Consider the following 21756-nt stretch of genomic DNA (forward strand, 5'->3'; position numbering starts at 1 on the left):
GGGGTATCTTTGAGCAGTGTCTATCTCACCTGCTGCTTGTTATTTTGAGGTTTGCTGTAATGAAGTTGGAGAAGGGTCAAGGGCAGAAAACTGACTGGTAGTTTTATAATTTGTTATTTCCATTTGGTGACACCATCTGAAGAATGGCCTGCCAACGCCCTTGAGGGCTCTAGGGGATTAAAAAAAATGTATTCTCATCTTTTAGGGTGCTTTTGGTTTATTTTTCTTTATAGAAATCAGATGCGGTGTTTGCTTTGCAAGTATGCCTGTAATACGTGAAAACATCCTGCTTTCTTCCCCTTTGCTTAAAAGGTTTACTATTTCAATTTGTGCTTTGTTTTGAAGGGATGTGGATGAAACTATCAGCTGGATTAAGGAGAAAGGGCAGTTGATGGCCTCAGATGACTTTGGCAGAGACTTGGCCAGTGTGCAAGCTTTATTACGTAAGCACGAAGGCCTGGAAAGAGATCTTGCAGCTTTGGAGGATAAGGTACTCTCATGAGATGCATTTCACCTGCTATTTAAACTAGGTACCCTGTTTTTAAAAGGCTAGAAGCTTATTCGCTGTTTGTGACTGTCTGGGTTTAGGTTAAGGCCCTTTGTGCAGAAGCTGACCGTTTGCAGCAGTCTCACCCAATAAATGCTTCCCAAATTCAAGTGAAACGGGAGGAGCTGATTGCCAACTGGGAGCAGATCCGAACTCTGGCAGCAGAGAGGCATGCTCGCCTTAATGACTCCTACAGGTAGGAATACTGTCTTGCTAGAATGGCCTTTTGTCCTTTCTTCCATACTCAAATTGGACATTAGACTCTTGAAAATAGAAGAAAGGGAGGCTGTTCCCAGAAGTTTGGGATGATCTGGTGTTTTCAGTAGTAGTCCTGTTCACCATGTGATGCTTCACATCAGCTTCTTCTGGTAAAAAGAAATATTTATATAAATTCTGTAAAGCTCTTGGTCATTCTCTGAACACACATTGATTACAAAGATAAACACCTTGAGTTTGTATGACATGTTCACTTTTTGTTACATCAGAGATGTCTGCATTCTGAAATGTTATCTGACTGCGTTTTGTTGGTCTTTAATACGTGTATTATCAATCTCTTCACTGTGGAGTCTTTGTGATTCTCTGCTAAGAGTTAAAGTATGGTGTATTGTTTAGTGTACTGTCCCAGACTAAAAGAAATATTACTCTCATCTGTGATGTCTTGTTGCTGGGGAGTTTGTTTTCATCCAGACTGGTTTCTATACCAGCTTGGTTCTCCATGAAAAATAAACTATTAGATTGCTTTTAAGAAGCTGTGTTAATAAGAAACTTAGCCTAATGTGGTGGTTAGTTTATGTCCTTTCTGGTATTGTGTTTCTGCTGTTTGTTCCCTCACGCTGTGTATGTCATCACCACCATAAATCTTGCACCAAGAAATCATGCTTATTTACCTTCACTGTCATATTCTTTTCAAATCAGTTAACGTCAAATTTAAAAGGGAAACAGAAACTGATCATTTTTTCTGATAAGTGTTAAACACGTGCCAAAGGCAATAGCTGTAAAAACGTGCTGAAAGTCATCTGAGAATTTGTTTGTTCTGAGGCTGAGCCATGGGCAGCTGAAACCTTCTGTCAATTCTTCCCCCACACACACTGGTATGACTGTGAGAGCAGCACTCCCCTGGGCTATCTTGTAACACTTTGAGAACTATCTTTTGGCTTCTGTTGTCTTCAACATACAGAATTGTAGCTAAGAATATTCCTTCTTCTATCAATGTAAGTAGTATGGAAAACGTACATTGGAGAAAACTTAATTATTTAATATTCTAATTGCATTTTGGTATTGTATTGTCTTGTTTCTATCCAGGGAACTGCTTTTATGTTTGTAACCTTTATCTTTGGTTTAAAGATTGAGCAAATATGGAAGCAAATGATTCCCAGACATTTTTTCCTCTTGTTTTCATAAGGTTGCAGCGCTTTCTTGCCGACTTCCGAGACCTCACTAGCTGGGTAACTGAGATGAAGGCTCTGATAAATGCAGATGAACTTGCCAATGATGTGGCTGGAGCAGAAGCCCTTCTGGATAGACATCAGGAGCATAAGGTATAATGGCTGGCCAAATCCAGTCAGCAGTGCTCGCAGACTGAATTGTGTGTCTGACACGGGCTCTGAGTCAGGGCTGCTGATGCTGTATCACTAGGATCCTTTGATGGCACAACGTGGCTCGCTGTTCTTATTCACTTTTTTTTTTTACTTTGTTGTTCTTGATGGCAGGCAGATACACGGATAACTATTTAAAAGTGTTTAGGATAATATTTAATCAAAAATATTTAGACCTGATAGCCATCAGTTGGACTAACAACTGTTTTAATTCTCCATCGTGAGGAATTACTCTAACTAATAATGCAGCTTGAAACCAACACTTAGTTTCTGTTTAACATATGAATTCATACTTTTCTTATCTGCACTGTAAGGTGATGCCTTTGATTGTAGTTTTCTTGTTTGGCGTGATGTATCTAGATACCTGAATGATAAACATTAAACTCTCCAGACTGTTACATCTCTTATTTTCAACAGTAGTTTTCATGTTTTGACACTCTGCTGTAAGCTATGTTGTGGCAACAACTTTTTCACTTCCATTTCATAGGGAGAAATTGATGCTCATGAAGATAGCTTCAAATCCGCTGATGAGTCCGGACAGGCTTTGCTTGCTGCTGGGCACTATGCTTCTGATGAAGTTAAAGAAAAGGCAAGTTGGACAACTTGAGAGCAAGAACTCCTAGAAGAACTATATATTCTTTACTTCTGTGTCCCTTAATTCAGAAGTTCATTTCTTCTTAATATTTTAAGCTGCAAAGTATTGTCTCTTCAGATTACGGAGCTTTTAAGATTGACAGTTTCTGTTCAGACTCCCATCTTGATTTCACTTTGAGAAGCAAAGGAACTAGTCTGCTAAATACAATGTTTCCTCTTTCCAATCCCTTAGCTGACTATCCTCTCAGATGAAAGAGCTGCCTTGCTAGAACTATGGGAGCTTCGCAGACAGCAGTATGAACAGTGCATGGATCTGCAGCTTTTCTACAGAGATACTGAACAAGTTGACAACTGGATGAGCAAGCAAGAAGTGAGTGCATGTATTTGAACGCTCCAGTTTGATTTTCATTAATGCCTAGTCTTCTGTAGGCACAAAAAACTTGTAATTACTAGTGGCAGTGACTGCCTGTCACTGGACATGCACTAGGGGCAGGGTGCTGTGCAGTTAGTTACGTGGCTGCCCAAGATGTGACAATGACTGTTTCTTTCTAATGCTGAAATTAGGAGTCTGGACAAGTTGGCCTCATGTTGCTTTTATGTTTGTTTAACTCTTGTGAAATGCTGTTTGAACTAGAAGCTAGAAGTAATTATTTGGAACCTTTGGCTGCTAGAGGTGTATAGGGTATCCCAGTATATCATCCTTCCCTTCCAGTCGTATGGTAGGAAACATCACTGAGCATGCTTAGGTTGGCTATTAGAGAAGCTGTGGATGCAAACATAAAAATCCAGTGATGTTTGTTTTCTTACTTTAGGCTTTTCTGCTGAATGAAGACCTTGGTGATTCTCTGGATAGTGTGGAGGCTCTTCTAAAGAAGCATGAAGATTTTGAGAAATCCCTAAGTGCCCAAGAGGAGAAAATCACAGTAAGACATATACATGGGGTGTAAATGTCACTAAAGAAGCGAGAAATAAATGAATTAATTGATTGGAGAGGCAACGTTGGTGGGGGAGTGACAGAGAAGAACGAGGTTTGCTCTGTGAAATGATCCACTGTGGAAAATAATCAGTGGGGAAGCTAGGATAGGGCTTGTTTGCTGCCTCCAGACAGCTGAGTAACCCAGTTCCTTGTATATCATGCCAGCATGGGGAAGAGGGTGGATTTTGATAAATGGCCATGAGTGCACGTGTGGGAGGATGGTATAGACTAACGGGGTTTAAACAGTAGCTATCTGAAGGACTGTCTGTTAGTTTTACTGTGATGAGCTTTTGAGAATTAATTTACTGTGTAGACTTGCACAAGCAGTTTTTATTACACAAAATAAATGGAACATCTTTTCACTTTAGGCATTGGATGAATTTGCTACTAAATTGATTCAGAATAACCATTATGCCATGGATGACGTTGCTACACGCAGAGATGCTGTAAGTATTTAAAACAGATCTAGACTGCAGACTTTCTGCTCTATTGTTTTAAATAGTATGACTGCAATATGGGATAAATCAGTGGAGCTTTCAGTGCATACAGTAGTTGTTCTTAAACTGAAGAACTTAAAAATCTTTACTTAATTTTTTTTTTCCCCAGCTACTGAGCCGCCGAAATGCTCTTCATGAACGAGCCATGTACCGCCGTGCTCAACTGGCAGACTCTTTCCACCTCCAGCAATTTTTCAGAGACTCTGATGAGCTAAAGAGTTGGGTTAATGAAAAAATGAAAACTGCTACTGATGAGGCTTACAAGGTAAAAACAAAGATCAGTGTCAGAATAATACCAAGGCAATACCAAGCTTAATGTAATCAGTATAATGATTTGAAGCGGGATTAGACAAATCTTGCTGAAGCAGACAGTATTAATGGCTTCAGGAAGAACTGCAATTTCTCCCTGTCCCATCATGCTGTAATCATGCTAATTCAATAGCTTAAATGTTCTGATTTCAAAGGCACATTTGTGGCACCAATTCCTCTTGTGACATATTGGCACGTATATAAGCATAGTCGAATTTAAAAATGTTTTCAGAGTTCTATAGATATTAATTCTGGATTGAAAGTTTTTTTCTTTCTTTATCTGTAGGATCCATCAAACTTGCAAGGTAAAGTTCAGAAGCATCAGGCTTTTGAAGCAGAGCTTTCTGCTAATCAGAGTCGTATTGATGCACTGGAGAAGGCTGGCCAGAAGTTGATTGATGTCAATCACTATGCATCTGATGAGGTGGCAGCTCGCATGAATGAAGTCATCAGCTTGTGGAAGAAACTTCTGGAAGCCACTGAGCTCAAAGGTAAGACCTACTCGTAAACATCTCAACAACACTTCTTCTAGGGGCTTTAGCTGGGAAAAGACAAGGAAGGGAGTCAAATGAAGTGGACAACTTAAGTCATCTCCTCTCCACTCTGTCTCACTCAGGTATAAAACTGCGTGAAGCCAATCAACAGCAGCAATTTAATCGCAACGTAGAAGACATTGAGCTGTGGCTGTATGAAGTAGAGGGTCACTTGGCTTCTGATGATTATGGAAAAGATCTTACCAGTGTTCAGAATCTCCAGAAGAAACATGCCCTGCTAGAGGCGGATGTTGCTGCCCATCAGGTGAGGGGAGTGATTTTTCTTCCTGCCCTTTGAGATCTGCTCACTTGAAAACAATCACTCCAGAGACTTTATCAGGTGGCAGTAACAATCTGTATTTTCATGATGCTTCCTATCTTTGGGCTTCAAAGCTTGTTTGTCAGAAAAAAATTTGAACCGAAATGGTTCATTTAGAGTAGCACATCTGTCAAGCTAATGAAATTACAAAACTTTCCTCTGTATGAAACTGACAGAGGAAAAACAATTTACATTATCTGTGGAATGTAATCTGGGATAGACTTCTTAGCAATGATTATTGCTGCACTGACAGTGCGCAGGTGTTTCTCTTTCTCTACCACAACATAACTTACTTGCTAAAACTTGAAAATACTCTAACGTTTTCAGTCACTGCATCAAGCAAAAAGCCTGAAATCTTCTAAAGGCTGTGACATAAAACTATCACTCAATTATTTCTAGGATCGTATAGATGGCATTACCATCCAGGCACGCCAGTTCCAAGATGCTGGGCACTTTGATGCTGACAATATCAAGAAGAAACAGGAAGCCTTAGTAGCTCGTTATGAAGCTCTGAAGGATCCAATGGTCGCTCGCAAGCAGAAACTCGCAGATTCTCTTCGCCTGCAGCAGCTGTTCCGTGACATTGAGGATGAAGAGACCTGGATTAGGGAGAAGGAACCTATTGCAGCCTCAACAAACCGAGGTTGGGCCATTCTGATACCTGCAGGATTTAGATGTCAGAATTGCTCTGACTTATCTTTGTATACAAAGTTCTCTGGAAATTTCTAAAATGATTAGTGCAGTTAGCATTGCCTGCATTTACGTATTTACCCGTGGTTCTTTAACTGTTCTGTTACATTAATTCTACAATTTCAGTGGGTAACTCAATTTTCATAAGGCTCTGTGATAGTACTTTCTCTGCAAGGTTGTCTGACATTTGTTGCTGCAGCTTCCTTGAAATTTTTATTCTGAGTCATCAGACTTAAGCTAGTTAATGATCTTATATTTTTCAGGCAAGGACTTAATTGGTGTCCAGAATCTGCTAAAGAAGCACCAGGCTTTGCAGGCAGAAATTGCAGGCCATGAACCTCGCATTAAAGCAGTCACACAGAAAGGAAATGCTATGGTGGAAGAGGGTATGTCTCAATATTTCTTAATTTTTTTGTCTTTCAGAAATCCAAGAGTCTTTGTGCAGGACTTCATTCTCTAGCCCTGTATGATTAAGGATTACTGACTGTTTCTATCTGAGAACTAGACAGATACCTGCCAGCAGGATTGAACTTCTAGTCATTCTTTCTCTTGGCAATAAAAACAGATTCTTTGATGGGAACCTGTCACCATTTTCACAGATCTTCACCTGATCTTGGCAGATGCATATATTCAAATATTCCTAGTACAGTTTAATTGACAGGTACAGTCTGTCTGAACCCAAAGGGGAAACTGAATTATGCTTCCCTTATTGCAGTCAGAATAGGCTACATAGGTCAAAACAGGTCTAGTTTTTGTGACTTTTTATTTTTTATTTTTTTTCAAGAAGTACAAATAACCTTTCAGTCTGTATTATTTATGTCTCTAAGTCCTTCAGTCCCCTCTTCTTGCTGCATAGGACATTTTGCTGCTGAGGATGTGAAGATCAAATTGAATGAACTAAACCAAAAATGGGACTCTCTGAAAGCCAAGGCTTCCCAACGGCGACAAGATCTAGAGGATTCTCTGCAAGCTCAGCAGTATTTTGCTGATGCTAATGAGGCAGAATCATGGATGAGGGAAAAGGAGCCCATTGTAGGCAGCACAGACTATGGAAAGGATGAAGACTCTGCTGAGGTATTTGGCACTCTTAGAATTACGTTTGTGTAAACAGAGTGAGGACTTTATTCAGTAGCAGAGAAAATGAGGAGCTCTGCTACTTTTAGAATTCTTATAAAAAAAAAAAAAAAAGGATGGAAGATTTTTGCATCGAGCTCAATTTTGGCTCAGAATCAAAGTACGATGGCTGTTGTTCCTGTGTTAGCTATTGTTGTGTGTGTCACTTTGCTATTTGGCGTATTCACTATACTATAGGGAATTTGTGTAGTATAATAAGGTAAGTATCAGTAAATCCTTGCCTGTTGCAGTGTTGTATTTCAGTATGAGTCTAGCTTTGAGTACTTCATCAGTCTCAAAGTATTTTCTTATGCAAAAGTTGCTATACAAGTATATTTCTGTGGCCAGACACTGCTGACTGACGTTTCATTGAAATTAACTGCAGTTTGAAGATATTCTTTCAAACTTACCTCTAATTCTGGAGTAATATGTGGTACTCCTTCCTGGTAAGAGCAAAAGAATGATACTGAGATAAGGTAGAGCAAAAGCATCGGAAGCATTTGGGCAGCTATCAGGCCTGTGAATAAATAGATGGAGCTATTCTCATGAGAGTCAGAGGTCCTGGCAGCTCTGAAGAACCCACATTCCCTGTGTATGCAGCCCAAGTATATATTTTAAGCAAAATAGCATTTGTTAAAATGCCTTGGTGTACATGTTGTTTTTATCATTTGGTTTCAGGCTCTCCTGAAGAAGCATGAAGCTTTGATGTCTGATCTTTCTGCTTACGGCAGTAGCATACAGGCTTTAAGGGAACAGGCCCAGTCCTGCAGGGTAAGGAAGGATGCTAATCGTAGTGCTGGAATTCTTGGGTCGGCAGAAGTTAAAGACCAAGCTTAACAGCAGTTGTTGCTTTTCAGAACTTACTGCAGACTGCACTTGATTTTCTAATTAAAAGAAGTTATCTCTTTTTATAATTGTGACATACTGCTATGTTATACTGGAAGAAAAGAGAACAATGTGATCGTTTCCAATGTTTCAGCCCAGAGGGTACATAAAATAAGTCCATCTGTAGTACATTTATTTCAACGGGAATCACTTTAAAACATTTACAAAGGCTGAAGTATTTTTTAGGACTGCTACTTTGGTTGTAATAAACATGAAAAAGTTTCTGCATCTTTACTCATTTTTCTTCTGCTCCTTCTTCGTTAGCAACAAGTTGCTCCCACCGATGATGAAACTGGAAAAGAGCTTGTGCTGGCACTCTATGATTACCAAGAGAAGAGTCCTCGGGAGGTGACTATGAAGAAGGGAGATATCCTCACCCTGCTCAACAGCACCAACAAGGTATGCTGTTGCCTGCTGGCTTGCTGAGCTGCTTGGCTTACTTGGTTTTATGTGTTCTATTGAGTGTTGTTGGGCTTTTTTGTTGTTGTTTTGTTGGTTGGTTTGTTTGTGAATAAGAGCATTCAAGAAGTTAAAGCATTTGTGTGTTCAGTCTGTGTTCCCATTTAACACTTCAGCGTACTTCTTCTTGTCGCTCTTGTGACTCCCTTATGGCTGCCAGCTTTTTCTAAGTTGTAAACACCATATGCCCTAGGGCATGTGTCTGCAAGAAGGCATATTTCCTTTCTTTTGAAGAATTACTGACCAAACACAAGGGGAGAAGTGAAAGCAAGACCTAGGTGTCTACAAGAGAGAGTTTGAAATGACCTCCATAAAAAGGACAAACTCTTGTTTTCTTGTATTAATAGAAACCTCTAATTTTGCCACCTTTGGGGTACACAGCACACTTTATGCTTGGTGTTTGCCTTACAGTGGTTGCTTTTATTTTTTCATGACAGGACTGGTGGAAGGTTGAAGTTAATGATCGTCAGGGCTTTGTACCAGCTGCCTACGTGAAAAAACTAGATCCTGCCCAGTCTGCATCCCGAGAGAATCTTCTGGAAGAGCAGGGCAGCATAGCGTTGCGACAGGAGCAAATTGACAACCAGTAAGATCTAACTCATGAGAGATGACATCCAGTGTTTGCTGGCTTGGCCTTTGTCTCACATATGCCATAAGTTTAGGTCGATGCCTCGTAGGCTAGGGTGTAATTAATTGGAGCAAAACAGAGGGGCTCCTTTACCAGGAGCCCCATACTGAGTCATGATATTCTTATTCTAGATTTTCTTGTTGCTTTTTCCATTTTTTTAACTGTAAAATTCATGACACTTGAGCTCAACTTACTGTCTGACCTGAGTATTATATGTGTTCCTTTTGTTGTTGTGTCTGACTACTTAAACTTGTTTGTGAGTTATATCTGTCCTAAGCAGCTCTTGTATTTGTAGTTGTCACTTCTTAACGTGCGATCTGTTTTGAAAAGCTTTCTTAAATTTGGCTACAGAAGTACAGTACCCTCCCTCCATAGGGCTGCCTCTGGAGGTGTCTCCTTAGGAGCTGCAGCTCTCTTGGTACTGGCTTGTTGTTTTTGTTGAATTTTGTCCTGAGATGTGGTGCCGTTACATGGGTTAAAACCCCCCTCCTCTCTTTTTTTTTTTTAATGAGGAACATACATGCCATTGCAAATGCAGAAAACTGCATGACTGCTTGGTAATGGCCTCCTAAGGCACATGGTAGTTCTAGATTAGTTCAAGCAAGGGCTGTGAGTGATAGCTGTGAGCTACCAGCTCGGCTTATCAAGCCACTTGGAAGCTTGAGCTGACAGTTCAGTGCACACTCCCGTCTGGTTGCATAGTTACTCTACATGAGAACTCCTTTCTACTCAGTTGTTTTGAGTCACTAGTTGTCATGCAATAATTATCATACAATAATTTATAGCTTTAGCACTAGGACTTAAAATAAACCAAGCTAATAGTGTAGCTTATACCAATTAGAAGAAAGAATGGTTCAGGATTTTAATGATGTGTAACTATTCTATGGGTCTGCCTGCAGCTGTTCAGTACTAGAAGAGAGGTGTCTTACTTGAGAGCAAAGGAGAGGAGCCACCCTTTGGTTTTAAATCAAATGGCACAATGGTCAGGAAATGAGGAGACCTTAGAGAGAGAGTTCAGCTGTACTGCTGAGGTTTCCTCGTGTGAATTTCACTCTGGTCTGATTTGCTTTGTTTGCTTCTTAATGACATCTAATTTTCTCCATTTAAATGTGAACCTTTAACCATCTCCTACCACAGACGACCCATGGATGGAGCTGCTGCTTTCATTATTTTTGTTAATCTAACTAATTTTTTGCATGCGTTTGCTGTGCTCCCTCTGTCTGTGCAGGACTCTCATAACTAAGGAAGTCGGCAGTGTATCTCTGCGTATGAAACAGGTCGAAGAACTGTGAGTAGGATTAGCCCTTTCTAAACCACGCTGTCTCCATACTGTCACTGTTCATTCTCTTTGTTCCCTTCTTTCTTTGGGAAAGCTGCTCCAAAGAGACACGGAGGAAGCAATTTGTGCAATGTGTGTTAGTTTAGTTTAGATGAGTGTGTTGTGATGTGTGTTCCATGTGTTGTGTATAGCCAGCCATCCCGCCAGCTGCTTCTCCTGTTGGTCACGTCGGCCCTGCTAGGTTGGTTAATGGTGTTCTTCATACTGACTTGACTTGCCAAGTGAGGGTTCAGTGATACCTAGAGTGTTTTCCTTAAAATGCATGTATTGCATTTTCTGAGGTGCAGATACAGTAACTTGTTAGTATAAATCAATATATAAAAAACAGATCTACCAGAAGCAGACATTTATGTGATATTATACTTGGTAGAATTTTGCCCCGATCCTCAATGAGCTTTGCAAGTACTTAGTACCTAAAATGATATGCCAAAGCAAACATCTGCAGTTGAGTCAGGCTTTAAGAAAGTGTTTTCCTGCATGCAGTAGCTCATGCAAGTCAGGCTAGGATGCTGCCATTCAAACCTAATACAAAAGATTCTTGGTTCCTTTATATCTGGTCTTGAATCAGAATAGAGGGGAAACCATAAAGTCTCAGCTTGTGAAGAGACTTACAGCTGCTTATCAGTTGGATGTACAGGCACTGCAGCCCAGGATGTCAAGGCTTTCTTTCAGCAGCCCTGTTCATCTCTGTTAGTGGCTGTTCTGAGTGCAGGTTCTTTGCCAATGGGCATTTTGCATTGCCAGGAATCAAACAGGAGACATGGGGTTTTTGTGCTTTTAAATGCAGTGCTGCTGCTGTGTTTTCACGTTGGTCTCTTATGGTTTATTTGCTTGTTCAAACCCATTTAAGCACTTTAGAATGAAGTAAAACCTCTGAGGTAAAGGAGGAATAATTTCACCGATACCATTGGTAATTCCACAGATATATACAAGCAGCACGTGTAAAACAGGTTTGATGTGTTTTCCACTTGAATGTAGTTGTGTCATCTGAGAAATAACATCTCTTACAACCATTCAGCAGATCTTGCACTGAACCATAGCTAGGTAAGACATCTTGTGTCCAGTAGCTGCCAGGCTGGTGGATTTAACCTGGTGGAAGACTTAATGTGCTACAGGAAAATACTTCTCACAAAGTTAGCTATCTTTTGTGTAGCCTGCGCAGTCGTTCTGCACTGCAGTGCTGCTGTAGCATAAGAGCCTGCCTTGAGCTGTGATTGGGATTTGCCTTTGCCCACTGAAGCACTGCATGTGGGAGGTCTCATTTTGGTGTGCTCACCCATACAGAGGAGGCACATGCACAGTTTACACTTACCTGATCGTGAACAACTAGGCCATTCTGTAGAACAGCAGTGTGTGGATTGCAGGGACTTCCAGCATCTTTGGTGCTACATGAACTTGTTTAATGACTGTGACTCTGCTCGGTTCAACCTGACTGCTCCTGCCTTCCTTTTCTGCTTGTTCCAGGTATCATTCTCTCCTTGAGCTGGGAGAAAAACGTAAAGGCATGCTAGAAAAAAGCTGCAAAAAATTCATGCTTTTCCGTGAGGCGAATGAGCTTCAACAGTGGATCAATGAGAAGGAAGCTGCACTCACTAATGAGGAAGTGGGTGCTGACTTGGAGCAGGTGGAGGTGCTGCAGAAGAAATTTGATGACTTTCAGAAGGTATGCTGTGACACTGCGTGAGCCGTGTGCGTCCTGCTCGAGTGGCAGTGATAATTCAGCACAGCTGAGAAGCAATGAACTTCCAAGTTCTGGAAGAATTTCATTTTGTGCAAAGCATCACCTTCAGTTAAGCTGTATTTATTTTTTCTTTTTGTTGCAAGGAAAAATGTTTTAGTTTTCAGCTGTAGAACATTTCACGAGATATATAAGAATAATTCCTTGCTTCAAAATGCCAACAGGCTTTTGATTTTTTTTTTCCCTCTGTTTGCAGCACTGCTTAATATTTCTTTACTTTGCATGAAGTGAAAGAATGACTTTTCACATACCTTTTTCTGTCCACCTTGGTAAGGTGCTGGATACTTAAATGCAACAGTGCCTGACTTTAACAGTGGAAAAGCTGGTGACTTGGTAGCCCTGTGTATGTTATCACACTTACAGCTTGAAAGTTGGCTAACACAACTTGAGGCAGCCTAATAGTGTAGGTGTGAAGATGGCAACAGTGACTGGATTTGTGCTGGTGTCTTTGGTTATTTTTTTTTAAAGTTAGTGGTCGAAACTAAAATGTGTCATCTAATGAAATGTAAATGCGAGTTCTCCACCATTTCTTTGTTGGTTTTTTTACTGGGTTCCCTTTCTGATTGATGGAAAGGTTTCTGTCAGTCTGGAAGTGTTTCAGTAAAAGTACCTCTTAAAATTGGCTTTTTAGATTACTTATCCACAGCATTGTGGGTGGCAGCTTTTCATCTCCATGTTGGTAATGCTTGTATGCCTGACAGTTCAAAAGTGTATTCCACTGCTGATTGTTAATTAACCTTGTGTGTGGAAAGCTCTGATGGTGTGTTCCTTTAACACGTTGACACTTGGCACCGACAGCTGGGATTTTTTGCACATTCTGTATTCACTGATAACTGTAAAGGCCAAGTGTGCTAAATTCCTGCTGTTTGCAAACTGTACTTCTTGGCAGCCCTGGTGTTCCAACTGGATCCACGTGTTTTGCCAGTGTGAATGCTAATGCTGTGGATGCTACTGTTCTCTGCAGGATTTAAAAGCGAACGAGTCCCGGCTGAAGGACATAAACAAGGTGGCAAACGACCTGGAGTCTGAAGGGCTGATGGCAGAGGAAGTGCAAGCAGTAGAGCAACAGGTCTGCTTGTTTTTCTGGCTTTGTCTAATGCTCTTGAGAAGTAAAATATTCCCCTCCTTTCTTTAGTCTGTCCTACTTGGTGTTTCATGGCAAGATTCTGGCTGCTGCTGTTTGTTGTCTGTCTCATCAGAGACACTTAGTGCCTGTTCTGTAGTATGGCCATCACAAGGGTAACCTTGGAATTGCTTCTTCTGAAGTAGTGCAAGTTGCAACATGTAGAGCTTTTGTGTTTTTTTTATGACTGGAATGTCTTTAAGGTAATACTAGAAGTCGCAGAGATTCCATGCATTAGCTTTGCTTCTTCGCATAAGTGCCAAACTCCCATTCCTATAGCACATGTAGATTGTGGGAGTGCTGCTTGGCTTCATGACATGCTGGAAACCATCTCCTAGAAGAAGCTGCCTGTCTCCTGTCTTCCCTTTCTCAAAAACAGTAGAAATTTTCTTTCTGTAAGAAAGTATGAAGTTGTTTGGTAGGAAATAACAAGACTCCTTGTTTTTCTTTTGCAGGAAGTCTATGGTATGATGCCCAGGGTAAGTGTTAATTTCCATGTGGCAATTTTAATAGTTTGGAATGCAGAAGTTCTGTCACGATTGTAATCCATTTGCATGAAGGAACTCATTAATGATTTCGAATGGATGTACAAAGATCATTTCACCTTAGATCTGTTCATTTACTGGGTATTTTACTCCACGTTGCATATCAATGCTGAGCAGGATAACCCGAAATGACACAAGTATGTAGTTGTAAAAATTGATTTATGCTGATAAGGATTGAACATGGAGATGTCTCAGAGTTTCTAAGCTTTCTCTGATAGTTTCAGATTTTGCTTCCTATTTAAAGCTGTTCCTTCACATTTTTAAACAGGATGAAACTGACTCTAAGACAGCCTCTCCTTGGAAGGTAAGCGTCCTTACTTAATCCACACAACAGGGAAATAAAACAAACTACAGCACACGTTCTGGTTTTTTGTATTCTTTTTCTTTTTTGGTAGACTGTGCACCTTCTCATAAGCCCTTCTTTTCTTCTTTATGACTTGACAGAGTGACTTTAGAGATGTCTTACTCTCAACCAGTGTTTTGAGTTGGTGTTGATTTAGGGTTAATGAATTTCACTGCTTGCTTACTTCGGCAGGCGTGTTACAGAAACTCTCATGGCTTTAAGCAGGAAGTTGCCATCATATGCTTACATACAAATTCTCTGTCAGTATAGAAAAGATGTCACCCAACTACTGCTCTTGATTTTCAAAATAAGTCAGCTCTCCATTTTAGTGGATTCCCAGCAGAGAACTTGCTGCCTGTCTGTTTTTGAGCTGTACTGGGGAACTCCCTTTTTGTTTTGAGTTTGTACTGTCACACACATTGTAGTTGTTATACCAACATTGCTAGGTATTGCCTAAATTCCCATTTACTTAGCATGATGTTTATTTGTTGTAATATATCAAGAGGAAGGAAATGTTTTTATTCCTGAAAGTCAAAGGCCGTAATGTCAGTATTCCTCTAGCAAGGAATACACTGTCTGTGTGCAATATCTTTGTCTTCCACTGCTTACTGATGCACCAAAATATTCTGAATATTTTTGACATTATCCAATGTTATGGGTTTTTTTTTACTGTAAGTAATTTATCGTTGTTATAAAAGGAGATTGTGTGTTGGAAGGAATTGTCTTAACTTTTCTAATGAGCTTTCACCAGTTTTGATTGTCATCCTGTATTCTAGAAGTATTTGAATTAACTGCTAAGCTGATTCAGTCAGAAGTGAAACAGTTCAGATAATTGTTTTCTGTCTCCTGCATACATTTTGTAAAGCTGTATTTTACAAAGTCTGTGGTTTTGACCTAGGCCAATTGATGGATTTTTTTTAAGGAGTTTTCTTTCGGTTTAACTTTGGCTCTGAAGTTGGCTTTAATGCAACATGTTTTTTATTTCTGCCTTTTCACAGTCTGCTCGTATGATGGTACACACAGTGGCAACGTTTAACTCGATCAAGGTAACAATACAACTTTTTCTGAGCTGATGTAAAAGCTGGGAACTATTTCACCTCCCTTTCCATAGCCTTTGGCTGTCATTGTTTTATAAGCCTATTTGAATAAACTTACCAAGAGAATCATTAACATACAGCATTTGCTTCTCAAGTTGCATCAGAATCTTCTTATGTACATGGAATTATTTGTTTTTCCACGTCAGGAGAAACACTTAAAATTATTATTTTGAGCTAGACTAATTGTATTGGTACATTCCTCTGGAATTAAACAGAAACAGTAACGCTTACCTGCAGTGAAAGTCCTGTCTCATCTTCTCATTTGTTAGTGACTACTTGGTAAAAATTGCTTATATTCTCTAAATAATACAGGTGTAGCTGTTATCAGGTATCTTCCAGCACTACACTCGGTTTTCTCAGTAGAATTGTGAAAAATTGGCTGTCAGGGTGGGCCTGAAGAAGGCGTAGTTGGCATCTGTGCAAATGTCAGCAGAATGAGAAAGAGGGCTATAAGCATGGTGACCAAAACATTGCTGGATACCATGCTTTTCTGTTTGTCATAAATCTCCAGTGCCATACAAGAGTTTCTTTATGCAGAAATGCTATACAATTGTGATTTGCAGTATTACTATGATTTCTTCTTTGTTACTGTTTCAGGAGCTGAATGAACGCTGGAGATCTCTGCAGCAGTTAGCAGAGGAGCGGAGCCAGCTGTTGGGCAGTGCTCATGAAGTCCAGAGGTTCCACAGGTGAGGTGTTTGTATCCTACCTGGTCTTAATTCAGTAAAATACTTTGATAAGAGTTCTAAAACGTAGCGGGACCTAACAAGTCGTATTTCAACCCTCAGCTTGTTCAGTGGAAGTTGGGCTACCTGTAAAACAAGGGGTTTTTTTAATATACTTCCTAGAAAAAGAATCATAGAAATCATAGAAAAGAAAAGCTTGTTAGTATGAAAGCATGGAGCTGCTGAGGGTTTGGGAGATTTGAACTGCTGCCCTGTTTTGCCAGAGTTCAATTCTGTCTTGCACTTCAATAGATCCATCAACTACTTGAGCTTTTCTAAAAAGAAGAGATCAGGTGCATAACAGAGATCCTAGCATGGCCTCCATTTCAATTCTCTTTTTGCCTCCACTCAAATCAGAGATGCTGACGAAACAAAAGAATGGATAGAAGAGAAGAATCAAGCATTAAACACTGACAACTATGGACATGACTTGGCCAGCGTGCAGGCTCTGCAGCGCAAGCATGAAGGCTTTGAGAGAGACTTGGCAGCTCTTGGAGACAAGGTGAGGATGAGAGGGAGACAAATGCAGAAGCTTTCCTTTTATCTAGCTGAGGTGATTGCACTATAGAAAGGATTATTTTTCTTCATTGTGTTTTCCTTTTTTTTATTCTAGGTGAATTCTCTTGGTGAAACTGCCCAGCGTCTGATCCAGTCACATCCAGAATCAGCTGAAGATCTTCAAGAAAAATGTACTGAGTTGAACCAAGCTTGGAGTAGTCTGGGAAAACGTGCTGACCAGCGCAAAGAGAAGCTCGGAGATTCTCATGACCTGCAGCGCTTCCTCAGTGACTTCAGGTAAAGATCCTGTGCCCCTCCTCCCCAATTTGTCTGTCTGCTGTATTACTGGAGGAGTATGTATGAGTCGGTGTTTCAGGGGAATATTTCGGGGGAGGGATTGAAAAAGGACTGTTTCTCCTATTCTGGCTTACTGCAGTGGAGGAAGGGAAAAACTTTCTATTAATCTGTTGTCACAGAGACCTTATGTCTTGGATCAATGGAATCCGGGGTCTGGTCTCCTCAGATGAACTTGCGAAAGATGTGACTGGAGCTGAAGCTCTACTGGAAAGGCATCAGGTATGTGAAAGTTAGTGAGTATCAAGCATCAATAGGTGTTTGTTTTGCTGACACTCTCCACTTACAGTTCCAAAAATGAATCAGTCGCTGCTCTGTCCTCTGTTTAATAGCAAATCTCTGTACCTTGCAGGAACACCGCACTGAAATAGATGCACGGGCTGGCACTTTTCAGGCATTTGAGCAGTTTGGGCAGCAACTTCTGGCTCGTGGACACTATGCCAGCCCAGAGATCAAGGAGAAACTGGATATTCTAGATCAAGAACGGACAGACCTAGAGAAGGCCTGGGTCCAGCGCAGGATGATGCTAGACCAGTGCTTAGAACTACAGGTACTCTGCTGCAATTCTAAAAAATAATAACAATAATAATTCCTTCTTTCGTAAAAAAAAAAAAAAAAAATTTGTTCATTCGCAATGACGAGTGATGTTCATGGTCTGCCTTTCTCATGCTTTGGAGTTTTTCCTCCTTAGCTGTTTCATCGGGATTGTGAACAAGCCGAAAACTGGATGGCTGCCCGAGAGGCATTCCTAAATACAGAAGATAAAGGAGACTCCTTGGACAGCGTGGAGGCGCTGATCAAGAAGCATGAAGATTTCGACAAGGCAATCAATGTCCAGGTGAGGAGAGTAGCTGAATTGAAGGGAAAATAATTTATTTTTTCTGATGCGAGTTATTAACAAAATAAATTGCTACCACCTGTGGCTTCTAAAGTTTCATTCTAAATATTCAGCCGTTTGGCATCTGCAGCAGCAGTTCAGAAGTGCCTCCTGCAGGTACAGGTGTATTTCATAGTCTACAAACAAGTTGTAGACAGAGTGGCAAGTATTTGTATGTATCTCTTATTGACTTGAAATTTACTTCCTTACTACACTAGAAGTAGTTACATTTTCAGTTTCTTGAGAAGAAAACTGCCTACTGTTACATACTGCTAAAAGTCAAGAAGATGTTTTCTTCCTAAATGCTGCAAGTGAAAGCTGTTGTGAAGTTGAACTTTTTGGTCCTGTAGAAGATAGTCATCCTGAATAGGAAAAAAAATAAACAGTCTTACTCTGTTCCAGACCCTGCTCATCACTTGTCTTAGTTTGAAGTACCACAGTTCTCCTAATCAATAGCTTCTCTTTTGAACAGGAAGAGAAAATCGCTGTCTTGCAGTCTTTTGCTGACCAGTTGATTGCTGCTGATCATTATGCGAAAGGAGTCATTGCTAGCAGACGCAACGAGGTTCTGGACAGGTGTGTACATGGATTGCCTTGTAAGATGGGATGCAGCTGTGAAGGTGCCATTTGGCACCGTTTCCTAACTGTTAAGCTGTTAAACACCATGCCTCGTGCAGCCCTGGTTTTTCATTCTACACGTGTATTTAATTGCATACAGGTGGCTTCGTCTGAAAGCTCAAATGATTGAGAAGAGATCTAAGCTGGGAGAGTCTCAGACCCTCCAGCAGTTCAGTCGTGATGTCGATGAAATAGAAGCTTGGATCAGTGAGAAGCTCCAGACTGCAAGTGATGAGTCCTATAAGGATCCCACAAACATCCAGGTGAATATGATCCAAATTAGGAATCCACATGAGGTATTTAGCTTCACAAAGAATACTCTGCTTCGAAGGAATACGTTCAGAGGAGCTCGTGTTCGGTGAATAATGTGCCATGTTGGACACAGTCTTCATTAAAGAGGAAATGGAGATTGTCTTATGCATGAGAAGAGGCCCAAAATAGAAGTCACTTAGTAATTACTGATGTATGTAATTAGTAAGATACATGGTATCTGCAGCAGCAAGCTTCCTGAAGATACCGCTGAGAAGCTATTCTGCTTTTATCCTAATAGAATAATGAAACTAAGTTCTTGGGTCTCATCTCCACCTTACGTTCTAAAATATGAAGCCTTATTCATTCTTCGGTGTTAAGCACTAATTACAATTGCCTCCTGTGTTGAAATGCTGGCTTACGAAGTAGTACGAATGCACTGAACTAGTTCTTCTCTCAATCTGTTTTATAGCTTTCCAAACTGCTGGTAAGTAGTTTGGACTAGCCCTGGTATGTCGGTTTGTTTTCTTTGTATAGCTTCTATGTGAGCACAAGGTCTGGTTGCAGTTCGTTGCTCCATCCATCAGTTCATGCAATCTTTTCGTTTTCTGTTGGTTATTGACCTTCATTCAGGTGCAGCTATTGGTCTTCATGTTATGGATGTGGCTTTTCTATTAATGCATATACAGCGTCATTTATTTCTGTATTTGTTTTGCAGGTGTTCTGCATGATCTGTTTAATTTGTGGTGCATAGGGGATGTAGGGTGCAGGGTGGGGATTTTCGTGTTTCTCTTCAGGAGTCAGCTCCTGCAGGAATGGCAGCTGTCCTCCTTTCTCAGAAATTTGCCAGCCTGGCCTGTCATCCTTTCTGCATCTTCAGTGCTGATGACATAACCCATGACACAAAACATCAGCTCTGTGAGCTTGAGTTTTCAGCATCAGTGCTGAAGGTCGAGAATTTAATAAAGCTGATAGAGCTGAAGTGCTTACCTCTTGTGGCAGTAGCTGCTGCTTGCAGGAGCTGCAAGAGAGGTAAAAGAGTAATACAGAAGTAACTCTCTGGAAAAAGATACGTACCACATAGAAAGCTGTTGGGGTTATATGGAAGGAGAAGACAACAAAGAGAGGGAAGGTAACTGGGCTAAATAAGGAGAGAATAATTATGCCTGTTTTCAGATTTAGGCTGCTGTACATTAGATACCCTTTTGCTTATTTGAAAAAAAATATATATTTCATATTAGAGCAAATATCTTGGATTTGTTGTCATGGGAATTATATGAAGGTGTGCAATTGGCAGCTCTTAAATTGAGTTTTACTTGCTGGTAAATGCTGCTTTGAAGGATACGTTTTAACAGTCCCAGCATTCAGGACGAGCAGTTTCCAAAATAAAGCAGTTCATGCAGAATTTCTCATGCCAACGCTGTAGTATTTTTCATCTTTTACTTCCAGTCTAACATTTCCTTTCATTCCATTCTCTCAGGGCATTGCATACCCATGTCCAATGCTACTAGCATTTCCAGTTAATACTTGTAAATTCTGTTGTGTCATTTTTGTGCTGTTCTTATCCTTCTGGTGGGTGGATGGATCCTGTATATGAGAGAGATCTGTGTATTTCCTCCCACGCCGAGGCTCCTGTTGTTCTCATGGTGCTCTCTACTCAAACTTTTTTTTAATCAATATTTCATAGTTCTATAAGATTTATAAGAATTTTTAGTCATTAATCCTAGATTTTAATATATAGTGTGGTCACATATGACTGACTGCAATCAGAACGTGCAAGTCAGGTGCAGCAGTGATTTCTGTTAGCTGTCTGTAGGTTAGGAATAGAAACACTAGCTTCACAAATTCCTGCTGGAGTAGAAAGGATGATCTGTTTTCATCTTTATGCTTAGCGTGTCTAATTGCTGCTTTTCAGAGGAGAAAGCTTCACTTGAGGAACAGCTGAGGTTAACACAAGGAATGTTACTGAGCATCTGTAAAATCAGAAGACGTTTCCTGAGTGATGTACATCAGCTCTGGAAGTTTTGCTGTGTCAAAGCTTGGTACTTACCCAGATTAATGAGAGGAGCCTTACTGAGGGAGAACTTCTGTAGGTCAGACTATAGACAAACTCCTTTATATAGACAACAGTCACGCTCTCCTCTCGGCCCATGAGAACAAGGCAGGAGCCCTTTGTCCAGTTTGTGACAGTTGTGCTTTTTCTCACGTGCAGAGCAAGCACCAGAAGCACCAAGCCTTCGAAGCTGAGCTCCACGCCAACGCAGATCGGATTCGTGGAGTCATTGATATGGGGAACTCTCTCATTGAAAGAGGAGCATGTGCTGGCAGTGAGGACGCTGTGAAGGTAGATACAGCAAATCTACTTGGAATATCTGCTGATGTTCAGCTTGGAAGTGTTTGGGTAACTTGGCGAGAGAAATACGTGTGAAAAACAAATCTCGTTTTGTAGAGATGTTTCTGCTGCATAGCTGAAATAGAAACAGCAACAATCATTTTGCTTCACTTTTAAGAGAGAGAGAACTTTTCAGATCCTATAACAAGGATGCAAATGTTGAGCTGAATTGTAGCTAGGCAGCATGAAGTAGTTACAGTGTAGTTTGCGTGTGTGAAATCTGCAGCCAAATTTGTGCCTTATTCAGGTGTTGCATTTATCAGAACTTACATCTTTTGTTCATAGCATTTGTCTTCTCCGTTTTACAACAGGCACGGCTGGCTGCCCTGGCTGACCAGTGGCAATTCCTGGTCCAGAAGTCAGCAGAGAAGAGTCAGAAACTGAAAGAAGCTAATAAACAGCAGAACTTCAATACCGGCATCAAGGACTTTGATTTCTGGCTTTCAGAGGTAGCTGATTGAGATGGGGATTGTTTACTTGCAGGACTTGGTTTTTCTTATTTTTTATTTCCTTTGCTGATTTTAGATTTTCTAGAGTATCATACACCTTTGAGAAAGTTTATTTTCTTTTGAAAATACAGTTAGAAATGGCTAGAGATCTTGTGAATGTATTTGATATTACCTATAAACAAAGTGAGAAGAGGCATGTTTGCCTTGAATCTCTGAAGAATTGAACAGGTGATGAGCCCAAGGTTTATCTACACTGTAGAAAGT

General features: G+C 40.5%; 1 protein-coding gene across 8 annotated transcripts in view; it reads left to right on the plus strand.

Moving 5' to 3' along the window:
- SPTAN1 (spectrin alpha, non-erythrocytic 1) overlaps window positions 1–21756 on the plus strand; it is a 46544-nt gene that overhangs the window by 12849 nt on the left and 11939 nt on the right. For 3 of the 8 annotated variants that reach the window (XM_021414313.1, XM_021414310.1, XM_021414312.1), the window contains 33 exons: window positions 346–490; window positions 589–743; window positions 1950–2085; window positions 2630–2731; window positions 2969–3106; window positions 3549–3659; window positions 4081–4158; window positions 4319–4474; window positions 4805–5009; window positions 5135–5316; window positions 5770–6013; window positions 6324–6446; window positions 6917–7134; window positions 7852–7944; window positions 8323–8457; window positions 8955–9103; window positions 10374–10433; window positions 11949–12147; window positions 13187–13291; window positions 13801–13824; window positions 14159–14194; window positions 15232–15279; window positions 15928–16019; window positions 16413–16557; window positions 16669–16850; window positions 17030–17129; window positions 17260–17457; window positions 17599–17745; window positions 18257–18360; window positions 18503–18665; window positions 19124–19138; window positions 20864–20995; window positions 21355–21492. In XM_021414313.1, coding sequence (XP_021269988.1) covers window positions 346–490; window positions 589–743; window positions 1950–2085; window positions 2630–2731; window positions 2969–3106; window positions 3549–3659; window positions 4081–4158; window positions 4319–4474; window positions 4805–5009; window positions 5135–5316; window positions 5770–6013; window positions 6324–6446; window positions 6917–7134; window positions 7852–7944; window positions 8323–8457; window positions 8955–9103; window positions 10374–10433; window positions 11949–12147; window positions 13187–13291; window positions 13801–13824; window positions 14159–14194; window positions 15232–15279; window positions 15928–16019; window positions 16413–16557; window positions 16669–16850; window positions 17030–17129; window positions 17260–17457; window positions 17599–17745; window positions 18257–18360; window positions 18503–18665; window positions 19124–19138; window positions 20864–20995; window positions 21355–21492 — 4258 coding nt within the window. The remainder of the gene's footprint in view (window positions 1–345; window positions 491–588; window positions 744–1949; window positions 2086–2629; window positions 2732–2968; window positions 3107–3548; window positions 3660–4080; window positions 4159–4318; window positions 4475–4804; window positions 5010–5134; window positions 5317–5769; window positions 6014–6323; window positions 6447–6916; window positions 7135–7851; window positions 7945–8322; window positions 8458–8954; window positions 9104–10373; window positions 10434–11948; window positions 12148–13186; window positions 13292–13800; window positions 13825–14158; window positions 14195–15231; window positions 15280–15927; window positions 16020–16412; window positions 16558–16668; window positions 16851–17029; window positions 17130–17259; window positions 17458–17598; window positions 17746–18256; window positions 18361–18502; window positions 18666–19123; window positions 19139–20863; window positions 20996–21354; window positions 21493–21756) is intronic. The other 5 variants (XM_021414309.1, XM_021414314.1, XM_021414311.1 and 2 more) reach the window with 3 other exon arrangements.

Source organism: Numida meleagris, chromosome 16, assembly GCF_002078875.1.
Source record: "Numida meleagris isolate 19003 breed g44 Domestic line chromosome 16, NumMel1.0, whole genome shotgun sequence".
NCBI lineage: Eukaryota > Metazoa > Chordata > Aves > Galliformes > Numididae > Numida > Numida meleagris.